Below are 15,722 nucleotides of genomic sequence, written 5' to 3' on the forward strand. Positions count from 1 at the left end.
ACATTTTAATCCACTAACAATCACAGCTATTGGAACAAAATGATGTTGTACATAGATTAAATGATATTTGCTAGTTGCAACAGAGAACAGTGAACAATGAGTACATTGATTTGATTACAGCATTTTTAAAAGATCTCAGACATAAAATATGTTAAAACAATTTTATATTTGTGGTTTGTAGCTTCAGTTTACAGCAGGGATATTCAACTTGCCGTGCTCAGGGGCAACTTTTGCAAAAGGACAACCAGTTAATAAAGAAACATTAAAATATTTATCAGTAAATATAACAAATGAGTTGCCTGTTTTCAACCCCCTGACGTTTGCTGTACGTGGGGGTGTTTTTTAGGACTTGAGGACATTGGGGGCGTAGCCCTGACCTCAGAAAACAAGCTCTATTTTGATGCTTTTTTGCACTCTGGCAGCTAATTTAGATTCAAAGCACAAAAAAAATCCAATTTGAATCATTTTTTTTCCATTGTGAACTAGTAAGAGGTTGGTCGACCACCTGGCACCCTGTCGTGGGCCAAATGTGGCCCATGAGCCATGAGCTGAGTCCCACTGGTTTATAGTATATGCACTTAACAACACATCAAACACAGAGTCTGTGGTTAAGATAAAATTGCAACTTGCTGTGCAGCAGTTACAATACAAAGTAAGAAACACTGAAAAAATATCATATACAATAAAAATAAGGTGCAAATCCAAATATTTACAATGCAGTTTGGATCAAATCCACACCTGTGAAAACTCCGGTGCTTCACAAACATCTTCCCCCGGGCAACACACTGTTTTATGCAGAACATTATGATGTCACAGTGAAGCTGACCTTTGACCTTTTGTATATACAATGTCTTCAATTCATCATTTTATCCTATTAGACATTTGTGTCATATAGTTAGTGTAGGAATTCTTGAGTTATAACCAAAATGTGTTTTGTGAAGTCACACTGACTTTGACCTTTGACCTTCGACCACCAAATTCCTCAGTCTAAGAGGATATTTTTGCCAAATTTAAAGAAATTCCATCCAGGCATTCAAGAGGAGTCGTGCTCATGAGATTGAGGCTGATGCAAGGTTACACTGACTTTGGCCTTTGACCAATGACCACAAACATTTAATCAGGTCATGGTTGTGTCCAAGTGGACATTGGTGCCAAATTTGGCATTCTTTTGAGATACCACGTTAGCAAGAATGGGAGGGACGGACAGACGGATGGATGGAAGGACAGACAACCTGAAATCATAATGCCTCTGGCCGCCTTTCACTGGTGTGGAGGCACAAAGATAGATTGTAAAACAGGAAAAAGCGCTTGAAGCACAGACAAGATAAAACCTGTGACATATCACATATGAATAAACATACTTCAGCTCAATGGTTAACGATGGGTTAAAAAGATTTTCATGCGATCTACAGGTAGACATGACTTTACTGATATATTCTCCTCCCTGTCTTCAGGAGTCACAGCTCATTGTAGGTTTTAACTCTTTTTTGACTTTGAACATGTTGGTTTGCTTGAAACATTCAAACGATCTCTCACTCCATCTATGGTCAGTTTAATAGACTGGCCTCTCTCCATGACAGCAGCTGCTGCCATCTTTGCTGCTTTCTTTGCCGTGTCTGCTTCCTCAGCTGCATGATATCCTGTAAAACCACCCACTGCTGCTCCCACTGCAGTAGATACCACTGCAATTGAGATCAATGCAATTCCAGTTGCTCCTAGTCCCCCGGCTACTGCTGCTCCTCCTGCTGTTGCTCCTGCTGCTGCTGCTGCTGCTCCTCCTCCTGCTGCTGCTCCTGTTGCTGTTCCTCCTGCAGCTGCTGCTGCTGCTGCTGCTGCTGCTGCTGCTTCTGCTGCTGCTGCTCCTCCTGCAGCTACTGCTCCTGTGGCTGCTGCTCCTGCTGCTGTTTCTCCTGCAGCTACTGCTCCTGCGGCTGCCACTCCTGCTGCTGTTCCTCCTGCACCAGCTGCTCCTGCTGATGCCAGTACAGCTGCTTTGGCCACAGGCACTAGTACCTTTAAAGCGTAGACAACAGATCCAACCATCGCTACTGCACCAAACAAAGCTCCTAACAATGCACCTGTTCCAACACCTGCCAGTCTGATCCATATCTTCTTAAATGCCCTGTCTTTAGCCTGCCGTGTGATCTCTTCCTCTGACATGTTTCCTGGTGACTGTCTAATGAGCTTCTCCTCTTGCTGTATTTCTTTCTCCACTACTTGGAGCATCTCATTGGTGTAACACCTTCCTTTGTTTGCTTCAGTTACCTTATCTATTGTCTTGAGCAGCTCCTTCACCTGGTACTTGTTGCTCCTGTATTCATCCTGTTGTTTGTTCTTCCAGTATTTATTATCAATGACATGGCAGCGGCCTCCGCACTTCTCCACCAGATCCCTCATAGACTTATTATTGCAGACAAAATCCTCAATTTTTTCTCCTTCCTCCAGCTGGTCACCATAAGTGAAGACAATTGTTGCATATTTGAAGACCTCTTCAGAGAAGTATTGGTGTATTATGTTGATGACATCCTGCTCCTGCTTTGTGAATTTCTCCACTTTCAGCAAAATGAGAAAAGCATGAGGCCCAGGAGCGCACTCTGTGATACACCTCACTATCTCACGCTTCAGCTCCTCCTCTGGTCTATCTGTGTCGAAGACACCAGGAGTGTCAATCAAAGTCATTCCTCCTCCGTTCAGAGATCTGGTTTCTGCTTGACATCTCTTTGTTTCAGAGTTGATAGTGTGGGAGGTATTGAACAGTAGATCCTCTCCAAATATGGTGTTAGCCAGGCTGCTTTTCCCAGCTCCAGTTTTTCCCAGAATGACAACTCTCCTGTCTGACACTGAAAGAGAATAATGTCCATCAATACATTGTATATTTATCTTTTGGTTGTTTCACATATATAAGAAGATACACATTAACTTATCTAAAATTGTCATTGGTCAAAAATAAGTTACTCACAAAACAACGGAATTATCATTCTAAGAGAATTAAGAGTGGTGTCAATACATAAAAGAAACCAACATGACCCCGATCAGAGTCCTTTAATATTGGGTATCTGGCACAGACTCCAGACTCATACTTACATTTACCCTAACCTTAATGTTTATTCGGCACAGATGAAAGACAGACAGATAAAATGACAGCTGTAGACTACTCAATCATCTGTTATTTCTAATTCCAGTCCTTATCTTGACTCAAATTGTCCCACTCATTAAATGTGGCAGTTTAGTCAGTGGCCCTGTGCTTTAACCTATGACACTCGGGGTACCCCTCTAGCATCTGTTTTTAAAGCTAAGGGACAGCGTGCCAATTTCCGCTCATTACAGGCAGTCTTTTCAAAATAAACGTCTGTGTTCACAGGACACAGGCCACAAAACTAGTTGGTTATGTTTGGAAAAAAAATAATGGTGTGGCTTAAAATAAGAGCCTTTGTTGTGTTTCTTAAGTTAGTTAGCGACTTTGTCGTGATGTTCGTCATCTTAAGTTAGTTAGCGACTTTGTCGTGATGTTCGTCATGTGACATTCACTACGTAACCAAGCTAAAAAATCTTGACATTTTACATGGGACATGAACACTGGTCTCCTGAGTCAAAGTCTCTTGTTTGTTTGACCCATCCACCACCCCTCCCTCCCTGCATGCACTTTCTTGCTCTTTATACTATATCATCACTGCAGATAGGTTTCCATTGGAGTTATTTGAGTTCCACTTTGTAGCACAGTACATTTATCATAGTTGGGTGATGGTCTGGAAATAAATGAAAAGGTATGTAGTTCTTCAAGCAGTAAGGTAAGCAACATTTGGTTGAATTTGAAAATTTAAATCATCCACATACAGTAAAAATTGGTTTTAACCATTTATTTTCAGACCTATTGTTTTATTCATTCTAATGTTTTGACCTTAAAAACATATTGCTGTAATAAATAGTTGTGCATTTTAGTCCTCTATGATGCTAATTGTTATTTTTATTGTTTTGTTTGTTTTTGTCAGAAAAAAAAGCCATTGCTTAATATTTTACATTTCGAGTTATTTTACATTAAAATACATTAATGTCAACAAAGTAATAATCAAGTTCTTAAAATGTATAAATAAAATCCAAGCATACTTTATCAAATGCTTTTTTTTTTTTAAATCAGCTAAAAGAATTAAAGAAATATATGTCTGATATTATCACTGATATGACTACCTTTGTGAAAAGCAAGAAGGATTTGGATGAATTATATTTGATAATACCTTTTCAATCTATTTGCAAGACATTTGGCTAACATTTTCACACTGTAATATAATCAGTTCTATTAATACAGGTAGGTCCTTATACCTTCCACATGAATCTTGTTTAACTACAGTGATATCAAACCTTCCTGTTGAGTTTCTGTGAGTTTTCTTTCCCCATATGAATAACTGAAGGCTTTAAGCAACAGAGTTTTAACAGATTCGTAAAAAGTCTGGTAAAAGTCTGCAGGTGTGCCATCGGCATGGATTTTGTTGTTTGGTTAGATGTTATTTTGTATTTATGTGTTGTTTTGTGTTTTTGTAAATGTGTGTATTTATGTGAAACAGCTGATGACCTGGAACACAAAACAAACACAAGATGTTTTTATTCTGATAAAAAGGTAATGTAGAATAGCTACCACTCGACCCGGCTCAGTCTTGGCAAGGTGCTGAAAACTACCGATGGCCAAATGAGGCCTCATTAACCAGTCTTTATTTTCTGACGCCACCAGATGGCGCTGTCTGTTCAACAAAGGTTTGAAAGCACACTTCATTGCCAGTCCTTCAGCCTTTATCTTTAAACCAAGAGTGCCATCTGGTGGGGTCAGAAAATAAAGAAAGTGGTTCATGAGGCTTCATTTGGCCATCACTACTGAAAACATCAATGAGTCCAGATTGGTAGAAAAAGATTTCCGCACACTTGCATCTATGCAGTGTCTCACTTTATTTTTGCGCTCAACAATAAACAACGCACATCGCTTCCTTTTTCCCCTGAGCTGGTGTTTCTTGCTCCTCCAGGCCACTGTCCTCAGGAGCTGCATTCTGCCCTAACACTGCTTTTAGCTCTGGTAGCCAAAAAGCCATGGCAATATATTGGAGAGTATACCCACTTCCACCTTGGAAACCTACCCATCTACTTAGTAGTACACCCTCCTCATCAGCTTCCACTACACCGCAGATTTAGCCAGTATTTGCAAAATTAATTTCTTTCTCCTTTCCTCTAAAATGGTTATTACTCCCTTGTTCCCCAAAGTCTTATCTTCCACTGTACCTACAGTTATTAGTACCTTATTCATACAACAAAATAACACTGTAAAGCGCAGGCTGTGATCTATGGCAGCCATCTAAATGTAGCAACTGCATGCTGGAAATGATGATTTAAAATGAACAAAGCTATTATGAAAAGCTCTGCATCTCACAACGCAATATACAGTGTTCAGTCCTGACAGAAATAACTGAAAGAAATAAACTTACCCATTATGTTGTCAAAAGTAAAGTTGCTGTTTAGTGACAATCGGTCTGAGTGTGAAGGCTGCCAGAGTGTGAACGACACATTTGCTGTTAGTTTTACTTTCTGATTCGTGGCAGACAAATAAAATACCTGTATAGGCGTTTCCAAACTCATCCATTTTGTATGCCTCACCTGAGGGCATAATCTGATTGTGGAAACACAGAAAAACATGTGAGTCATTTTTGAAATGCATTTGCAGGCCTTGGTAGACAGCTTAATATCCATGATGAAAAAAATCACCATAGCCCAAACAAAGTACCTAACTGTACTCAAGCAGCTTGTGTTGTGGAATAAATTAGAATAAATGAAACTCAGAACTCAGGTTTGCACATTTGAGGGTTCACTCACAAGAAAGCCAAATATGTGACACCCCTACAAGCCTTTCTGTACATAGACATTCAAAAAAGGGTTTCCATTACATAAACTGCTAGTTGTTGTTATTTAGCCAAGATTATCTCGACCCAGACACCCAATTGTTTTCTATCTGTTGTAGGAGCCAAATCAGACTGTAGATAGCAGATTTGCTCAAGGTCAGGTCAGGTCACTTGCACTACTGTTGTTGCTATGAGAGATGGGATCCTACATGGACACAAATCGGGACTAGCCATCACATGCCCACAATGAAATAGTTACTTGTTTACTAAAAACTTTATTTGATGAAATACAAAAGATTTTCATGTGATCTGCAGGGAGACATGACTTTAATGAAAAATTCTCTTCCCTGTCTTCAGGAGTCACAGCTCATTGTAGGTTTTGACTCTCTTTTAACTTTGAATCTACTGGTTTGCTGAAAACATTAATATAATCTCTTGCTCCATCTATGATAGACTGGGCTCCCTCCTTGACAGCAGCTGCTGCCATCTTTGTTGTGTCCCATGGCATGTCTGCTCCCTCAGCTGCATTATATCCTTTATAACCTCCCACTGCTGCTCCCACTGCAGCAAATACCCCTGCAGCTGAGATTAATGTTATTCCAGTTGCTCCTAGTCCCCCTGCTACTGCTGCACCTGCTACTCCTGCTGTTGCTGCTGCTGCTGCTGCTGCTACTTCTGCTGCTGCTGTTCCTCCTGCAGCTGCTGCTCCTGCTGCTGTTCCTCCTACACCAGCTGCTCCTGCTGCTGCTCCTTTTGCTGCTAGTACAACTGTTTTGGCCACAGGCACTAGTTCCTTTAAAGCTAAGACAACTACTCCAACCATCACTACTACACCAAACAAAGCTCCTAACAATGCACCTGTTGCAACACCTGCCAGTCTGATCCAGATCTCCTTAAATGCCCTGTCTTTAGCCTGTTGTGTGATCTCTTCCTCTGACATGTTTCCTGGTGACTTTCTCATGCACATCTTTTTTTCAATTATTTCCTGTACTACTTGGAGCCTCTCATTGGTCTAACACCTTCCCTTGTTTGCTTTAGTTATCCCATCTATTGTCTTGAGCAGCTTCTCCACTTGGTACTTGTTGCTCCTGTATTCATCCTGTTGGTTGTTCTTACAGTATTTATTATCAGTGACATGGCAGCGGCCTCCGCACTTTTTCCGCAAGATCACTCAGTAGCCGTTTCTCAATGTGCGTTCCTGTGCGGACTTGTGTTCTTGTGGATTTGTGACATGTCATCAGTCACAGCCCAAGTACTGTTCCAATTCAAAGTTCACATCTAGCAAAGTTCAGTCCAAATGCCCGGATGTGTTCTCCCCACGCCCCTTTTACCAGGGATGCATTGGAGCAGACTTGTGTGGACTTCAGACAGCCAGGTATCCCAGCATGCATTCCGCAACAATCATCGGAAATGGCGAGTGAGGGAAAGGCGCACAATTGTAAGTCGTAATTACCAATATGTTACTGTTGTTTTGTCACGGAATGCAGTGTTTTCATGCGTAGTTTAAACTTCAAACCCGTGGTCGATGTATTAATACAGAGCCCACTTGAATGTGAGGTCCCGCTAGATGACAGCGGTGTCAGCGCTCATAGATAATAAACGTGTGTATGAGCGCTCAGGCTGCCCCACCGAGGGCAGCCTGTCTCGGGTAGTCCTTTTAAATTCGTCGCTGATATCTCTGTAGTGGTTAAATATGAAATGTAATTCGTCTGGGGAATGTCTAATGGGCAATATTCAGTCTCAGTATATAAGATATATTATTATATTATTAAATGTTGTAACATTGTTCATTTAATTGTTCTTTGTATCTATTCTTTTGCTTATTTATGTGTTTTTACCATTCAATAATGATTTTAATTTAAGAATTTATTGTAATTCATTTATTGTATTTAAAGATTAATTGTTTTTTTTCCCTAGGTTAACAGTATAGTATATTTACACAAGTAGCTTAAAATTTGATGTTCTTGTACTTTGGGTATTTCCATTTTGTGCTACTTTATACTTAGAGGGAAATACTGTACATTCTACTCAAGCTACATTTATTTGATAGCTATAGTTACTTTTCAGATAGTTTGTTTTATATGTTGTAAGTTTCATATTTACAAGCTGATGTGTGTTGTTATAGATTAGACTAGTATACTAGTGAAAGATGTTAAAATTAGTTCTACCATGACAACATTTAAATGCTGCTTACATGTAGCCTACGTGTAAATTGATCAATTAATACTCAATACATATTCATGTATATGATGATTACAACACTTGAAATTGTGTCACTCTGCATAATGAGTACTTTTAACTTTTCATTTTAAGTAGGCCTACATTTTGCTGACAATACCCAGATAGTTTTACTCAAGTCAGATTTGCAGCACTTTTACTTGTGACTGAGTTTTTGTTCTTTGTTGTGATATTACTATTTTTCCTGGGTACTGGACAACTGGACAAATACCAAATAATAGAGACATGCAAGTATCGCACGTCTCATCCTCATCCTCCGCCTCATTCTCCACTGTCTTTCTCGGATTTGCCTCCTCAGCTGGGCAGCCTCCTCCTCAGCCTGCAGGTACAGCAATCCTGCTGCAATAACTACACAAAGACGCCTTCTCCGATCCATGTCAATTATTGATTTAATTCGCCAATGCTCATGCTTACAATAACCACCAACTCTCCACAAACTTCCCCCCCCCGCACCTGACTTTTGATTACACATGATCTGAAGCTAGGTGCGGGAATTGGATATAGATTAAATATGATCAAAAGCCAGCTGCGGGGAAAAGGTTTTATAAGACATTTCATGAAAATATTTTGGCTATTTATGTATTTTTGTATGTCAGTAATATATGTTGAAATGTTAAAAACATATACACATTAATTTCTTACAATGACAATGAAAAGACGCAGGGCTGGGCTGTGTTTATATAGTTTTATTCTAAATGCATGTATAGACCTACAACACAGTACAACAGCTGAGGTGAGCGGAGGTGGTGACATCATCAAGTTTACTGCTGTTCCAAAAGCAGAAATGACTGTACTCCTGTCCTCACGTTCTTGGGAAGTCAGGACTCTCGCGTGAACTTACCAAGTCTGAACTTGCCAAGTCCACAAGTCCGAACTGCTGAACTTGAGTACTGAGAAATGGCTAATAACTTATTCCTATGGACAAATTCCTCAATTGTCTGTCCCTTGAGCTGCTCACCAACAGTGAAGACGATTGTTGCATATTTGAAGACGTCTTCAGAGAAGTACTGGTGTATTTTGTTGATGACAGCCTGCTCCTGCTCTGTGAATTTCGCCACTTTAAATACAACGAGAAAAGCATGAGGCCCAGGAGTGCACTCTGTGATACACCTCAGTATCTCACGCTTCAAATTCTCCAACCAGGAGTGTCGCCCAAAGTGATGTTTCTTCCATTGACAGATCTGGTTTCTACTTGACATGCAGTTGTTCCAGAGTTGGAACCTTGAATGGTTTCTCTCCAAGTATGGTGTTAGCCAGGCTGCTTTTCCCAGCTCCAGTTTTTCCCAGAATGACAAGTCTCCTTGTGTCTGACACTGAAAGACAATAATGTACATTTATCTTTTGGTTGTTTCACATATATAAGAAGATACACATTAACTTATCTAAAATTGTCATTGGTCAAAAATAAGTTACTTTAATATTGGGTATCTGGCACAGACTCCAGACTCATACTTACATTTACCCAAACCTTAATGTTTATTTGGCACAGATGAAAGACAGACAGATAAAATGACAGCTGTAGACTACTCAGTCATCTATGTTATTTCTAATTCCAGCCTTTATCTTGACTCAAATTGTCCCACCCATTAAATATGGCAGCTTAGTCAGCAGCCCTGTGCTTTAACCTATGACACTTGGGGTACCCCTCTAGCATCTGTTTTTAAAGCTAAGGGACAGCGTGCCAATTTCTGCTCATTACAGTCTTTTCAAAATAAACATCTGTGTTCACAGGACACAGGCCACAAAACTAATTGGTTATGTTTAGAAAAAAAATCATGGTGTGGGTTAAAATAAGAGCCTTTGTTGTGTATCTTAAGTTAGTTAGCAACTATGTTGTGATGTTCGTCACGTGACATTCACTACGTAACCAAGCTAAAAAATCTTGACATTTTACATGGGACATGAACACTGGTCTCCTGAGTCAAAGTCTCTTGTTTGTTTGACCCATCCACCACCCCTCCCTCCCTGCATGCACTTTCTTGCTCTTTATACTATGTCATCACTGCAGACAGGTTTCCATTGGAGTTATTTGAGTTCCACTTTGTAGCACAGTACATTTATCATAGTTGGGTGGTGGTCTGGAAATAAATGAAAAGGTATGTAGTTCTTCAACTAGTAAGGTAAGCAACATTTGGTTGAATTTGAAAATTTAAATCATCCACATACAGTAAAAATTGGTTTTAACCATTTATTTTCAGACCTGTTGTATTATCAATTGTAATGTCTTAAATACATATTGCTGTAATAAATAGTTGTGCATTTTAGTCCTCTATAATGCAAATTGTTTTTTTGTTTTTATTTTGTCTGTTTTTGTCAGAAAAAAAGCCATTTACATTTTGAGTTATTTTACGTTATAATGCATTACTGTCAGCAAACTAATAATTAAGTCTCTAAAATTAAAATATTCTAAAAATGTATAAATAAAATCAAAGCATACTTTATCAAATGCTTTTTTTTTTTTAAAAAAATCATCTAAAAGAATTAAAGAAATATATGTGGACAGTTTGATGTTTGTGCCCTCCAGTGTCAAGATCTCTTTAACAAGAAAGAACAGCAGCACATTAACAAGAGCACATGGCATCAGAGACAATCACAGACATGTTTATATAAATTCAAAGTTCATCTTTAAAGATCAGCCAGTAGGATGAGACATTCAGTTTAAAATCCTCTGTAAGACTTTGAATTTATAAGGTGCAAGGTGGAAGACGATCTTCAGTCTACAGCTCAGTATTTACCAGAGAGGTAACGTGGGTGAAACAGTCAATACTCTCAGCAAGTCGTCCTCAGATACAGATGACACAGGATATTTTGCTGAGATGTTATTGGCCAGTGTTGATGCATGTGACTCGCCCTCTCATACAGGAGGCTACATACCTGGCTGCTACATTTTACAGCAGACAATACTGATTTGATTTCAGTATTTAATGTGATCATTTGAAGGATAATTTAGTCAAAGTAAGATTTCCCAGAATGCCATATGTTGTAGAGTAATGAACAATAATGATAACCATAAGAAGTAACGTAATACTCATCAGTAATAGTCTTTTAGCTGTCTGCAGGTGTAAGAAGATACACATGAGCTCAGTTACAATAAAAATCCTCATTGATTGACACAAACACACACACTGTATAGGACAGTATAACCCGACCATGGACTGTGCAATATGTGCTAATGTAACATTATGCAGCATTTTTATTACTCCATTAAATGACAGAATTTAACCTTGGAGCACCACCCATCAAAATAAACAGGTCGATAGCCAATTGCCTAATTAATTAATGTGGTCTCATAAACTGAAGGCTGCTACAAAGTCCTTTTTAGTGGTGTACAGTGAGCGGACATTTACACAAACACAAATCACAAGATCAAAAGTCTTTATAAGTGAAAGGTTAATTAAACTACTAACTACAGTGTGTGGCTAAAATTAAGGTGTGGGTTCTGAACTCCTCCTAAGTCCTTCTCAGTGGCGTCTCCAGGCCGTGTTGTAAGGTCAACTAGGCACTAAACTTCCATTTGTGACTCATTTCTGAAAGGAATTTCAGTTTTAGTGAAGGATCTGAATATTGTCTTCTATTCAATAACTGTCATCATCATCCTCTACATTAGTGTAACCTCTTTAACTCCTTGTTTCACGACACTTTAAATCAAATGTCTCTGTGTATTGTACATTTGGAGCATAAAGTGATTCTGATTCTGAAGAAAATCTGTCACTGTTCAACAATATGAGAAAAAGAAGGAAGAAAAAACAGATCTGTAGAAGCCATCTACTAATAGCACCTGTGCACTGTAAAATATATTTAAAACAAATAGCTATTATTCATATATCTGTCTCTGTCACTAGTTCCCCTCTCTGATGTGTTTCACAATAGAGTCAAAAAAAGCAAAAAAAGCATACTGAACGTGTTTTCACGCACATGGGACATTAAATCATGTTTTAGATTAAATGATTGTGTCATTGTGAAAGCTCAAAATCCATCAACGTGTGGGCCTCTGTCACTCTCAAGGGGAGGTCTCAAGGGGGAGGGAAAAAATAAATATAATAAAATACTACTACTACTAGTACTATTACAATAACGGGGAAGCAAGATGGTGGACGGTGCTGCCAGAGGTGCTGCTGGTGTGAGTAAAACTCTACTGAACAGACACGGGGAAAATTATTGTGGAAGATGAACTTCTGAATTTCCTAGCTGTTAAAATGAAAACTCTGAGCCAGGATGACATCGTTGCAGTGGCTGTCAACCACTTCGGGTCGGAGTGGATTGTAAACTCTACCAAAGTGCTTTTTGAACTTTGCCCAAGCACCACTCATAAGCTTGTAGCACATACGGGGGCGCAAAAAGACGCGAAAAACATCAAGAGTTGCCTCAAGTTATTCAACGAGGTGGGTGAGGACGCTCCTCGCTTTGTCTCTCACTTCCTGGATGAATTACCACCTGTGACTTTCAATAGCCTCGACGTTTCTTGCCTTCTGGGGAAGATGGAGTGTCTAGGTGCAGACGTTCACGCCATGAAACAGGCTTTGTCTATGCAGACAAGTGTCTGTAACAATCTGCGTATTGTAACCGCTGATATAAACCTACGGCTGGGTGCTATTGAACAGCCTGGTACAAGCGGAGGGAGAGCGCCCGCTTCACAAGCCAGTGAGGAGACCCGGGGCAGCGTGGAGGTCCAAACCAGTGAGGAAGACTCGAGCCGGAGGGTGGAGAGCTCAGCCTCAAGCCTGGATGTGCCAAGCAGCGCAGCAAAAGGAACCTTGCACACGAAGTGGAGCGACGCGACAAACTCCCCAACTTGGTCCCGTGTAGTCAAGGTGGGCCACCGGCTGAAACATGTCACAGGAGATACTACGGCAAAGCACAAACCCCTTCTGAATCTCCCCAGGGAGAAGAAGATAGGCGGCATTGTTGGAACTAGTGCCGGTGGGAGCATTCGCGTTATAAAGACAAAGCTGGTGAGTGTTGCGGCAAAATTCTCGCCTACTTTAGACTCGGAGACTCTGGCCAGCTACTTGAAAGACAAACTTGGTCGTGAGGTAACCTGTCAAAAGTTAGACACTGTACAGAGCCGGTTCAGCTCCTTTAAAGTAACCACCGAGTGCAAGGAGGTAGCTAAAATGTTCGATCCAACGCTCTGGCCTGAAGGTGCCTTTGTGCTGTGCTTCTATGAGGCGCGCAGACCCAAGGCTCCAGTGGGATTGACTCCAGCAGGGAGTGTGCCTGTACCAGAGGCTGGGTCGTCCGATGCCATGTAGAAGCCATGGCTTTCAGAGTTGTGTCATATAACTTGCGAGGCCTGCGCCTGGGACAAAGTGCTGGGGACAGAGCGCGTCGTGTTGTTATTGACCAGCTCCTGGAGAGCACGGACATTCTTTGTTTACAAGAGACTTTTTTAGCCAAACGAGACTTGGATAAACTTAATCCTGTCCACAATGATTTTCATGGGACAGGAGAGTCCACAACGGACCTAAGCACGGGAATAGTGAGTGGCAGAATACCCGGCGGTGTGGCCATTCTGTGGCGCAAAAACTATGACCCACTGATCACTGGTGTCAGGCTTGAGGTGGACTGGTGTATAGCAATTAAAGTCGTACATAATATGAATGTTTTTATTATTTTAAATGTATACACTCCTCACAGAAATGAGGAGGAATACCTAGATAGATTAGCGTTTATAGGCTCATTCATTGAGGAAAGTGCATGTACCAACATATACGTGATGGGTGACATGAATGCTGATATTTCAGATGAAAAGTCTCTTTTTGGTCAGCACTTAATACAGTTTTGTCAAGATAGCAAGCTGGCTCTCTCCAGCAAAATACTCTTGCCTGTAGACAGTTACACGTACATTAGTGAAGCATGGCACACAACATCCTGGCTCGATCACATTATGTGTACAGCCGATGCTCATGACAGTTTAGAAAATGTTGAAATATTGTATGGATTGGCTACAACAGATCATATCCCTGTTTCCATGATGTTAAATGTTGGTAGTTTACTTGAATGTAACAGTATTAATAACCATGAGCAGAGTGGGAAATTAGACTGGATGAGCCTTACAGATGATGACCTTAGACATTACAAGTCAGGACTGATTATAGCCTTAATGACATTGATCTACCAATTGAGGCTATAATATGTGGTAACATTAACTGTAAGAACCAAAAACACAATAAGGATCTGTGTATCATGTATGAAACCATTGTGAAGTGTCTCGTTAACGGCAGTAAATCATTCTGTCAAAAAAGGATTAAACATAATACAAGGCCTGGGTGGAATGAATATGTGCGTGAATTACATGCGGAAGCTAAAGAAGCCTTCAATAACTGGGTGACATCAGGAAAGGCAAGGCATGGCCCAGAGTGCGAAAGAAAGAAACTGGCGAATGCTAGATTTAAGTATGCTGTACAATTTATAAAAAGAAATGAGGATGCAATGAGGTCTAATTCAATGGCCAGAAAGCTTCAGCAGAATAAAACATATGAATTTTGGAAGGAAGTTAAAGCTATTAACAACAACAAGATGCCTCTACCATCTAGCATCTCTGGTATAACTGGATCTGAGAATGTTGCTGAGCTATGGAAGAAACATTATTGTGATATTATTAATTGTGTTAGAGGTGATGCATTTATTGTTGGGAGATGTTTCTCACCATGATGGTGTGGTCATAAGACCAGATGAGGTATTGTGTGCTATAGAGAAATTATCACTGAATAAAGCATGTGGCCTTGATCAAATAGTGGCAGAGCATCTAAAATATGCTAGCAGTGGAGTCTCAGTGTTGATTGCTTTATGTTTTACTGGATTATTAATGCATGGAATATTACCAGACTCTATGCTTGCTGTAGTATTAGTACCTGTTGTCAAAGACAAAACTGGAAAGATATCCAGCCTAGAAAATTATAGACCCATTGCTTTGGCAAGTGTACTTTCCAAAGTGCTGGAGCAAATTCTTTTGGATAGACTCCAACAATATATAATCACCACTGACAACCAGTTCGGTTTTAAAAGTAAGCATGGCACAGATTTTTGTATTTATGCACTGAAAGAGATGGTTAGTATGTATAGAAGAAAAAAATAGTACAATGTTTTTATTTTTCTTGGATGCATCCAGAGCATTTGACAGAGTCAATCATGGAAAGCTATTTGCCAAACTTCAGGAGCGAGGGGTTCCACCTTATATGATAAGAATATTACAGTGCTGGTATACACATCAAACAATGCATGCTCAATGGGGTACAAGTACATCTGCACCTTTCCTAGTGACCAATGGGTTGAGACAAGGAGGAATTTTATATGTATATATGGATGATCTGTCTAGACAGCTAAACCAGTGTAGAACTGGATGTATGGTGGGAGAGAGGCCTATCAATCACCTGGTATATGCTGACGATCTGGTCATTATGTCTCCCTCTAGTGTTGGTATGCAGCAATTGCTTAGAATCTGTTCCTGCCTACGGTGTGCAGTATGATATTATGTTTAATTCGAAAAAGAGTGTTATTTTAATTGTGAAAACCGAGGAGGCTAAGAAGTCAAACTTTCCTTCCTTTGTTCTAGCAGACCAAGTGCTTGGAGTTGTGAACAAATTTAGATATCTTGGCCTCATAATC

The 15,722-nt window shown here is 40.0% G+C and overlaps 2 protein-coding genes across 2 annotated transcripts in view; both read right to left on the reverse strand.

The window, feature by feature from the left end:
- Positions 1 to 7,267, reverse strand: part of LOC126404710 (uncharacterized) — a 12,766-nt gene extending 5,499 nt beyond the window's left edge. The window contains exons 1-2 of the mRNA XM_050068084.1: positions 7,208 to 7,267; positions 1,921 to 2,880 (exon numbers count right to left, since the gene is read on the reverse strand). Of these exons, the coding sequence (XP_049924041.1) occupies positions 1,921 to 2,880; positions 7,208 to 7,267 (1,020 nt within the window). The remainder of the gene's footprint in view (positions 1 to 1,920; positions 2,881 to 7,207) is intronic.
- Positions 1 to 15,722, reverse strand: part of LOC126404509 (glycine-rich protein 1-like) — an 84,476-nt gene that overhangs the window by 28,200 nt on the left and 40,554 nt on the right. The gene's annotated exons all lie outside the window — the stretch shown is intronic.

The sequence above is a fragment of the Epinephelus moara genome, chromosome 17 (assembly GCF_006386435.1).
Source record: "Epinephelus moara isolate mb chromosome 17, YSFRI_EMoa_1.0, whole genome shotgun sequence".
NCBI classification, from domain to species: Eukaryota; Metazoa; Chordata; class Actinopteri; order Perciformes; family Serranidae; genus Epinephelus; species Epinephelus moara.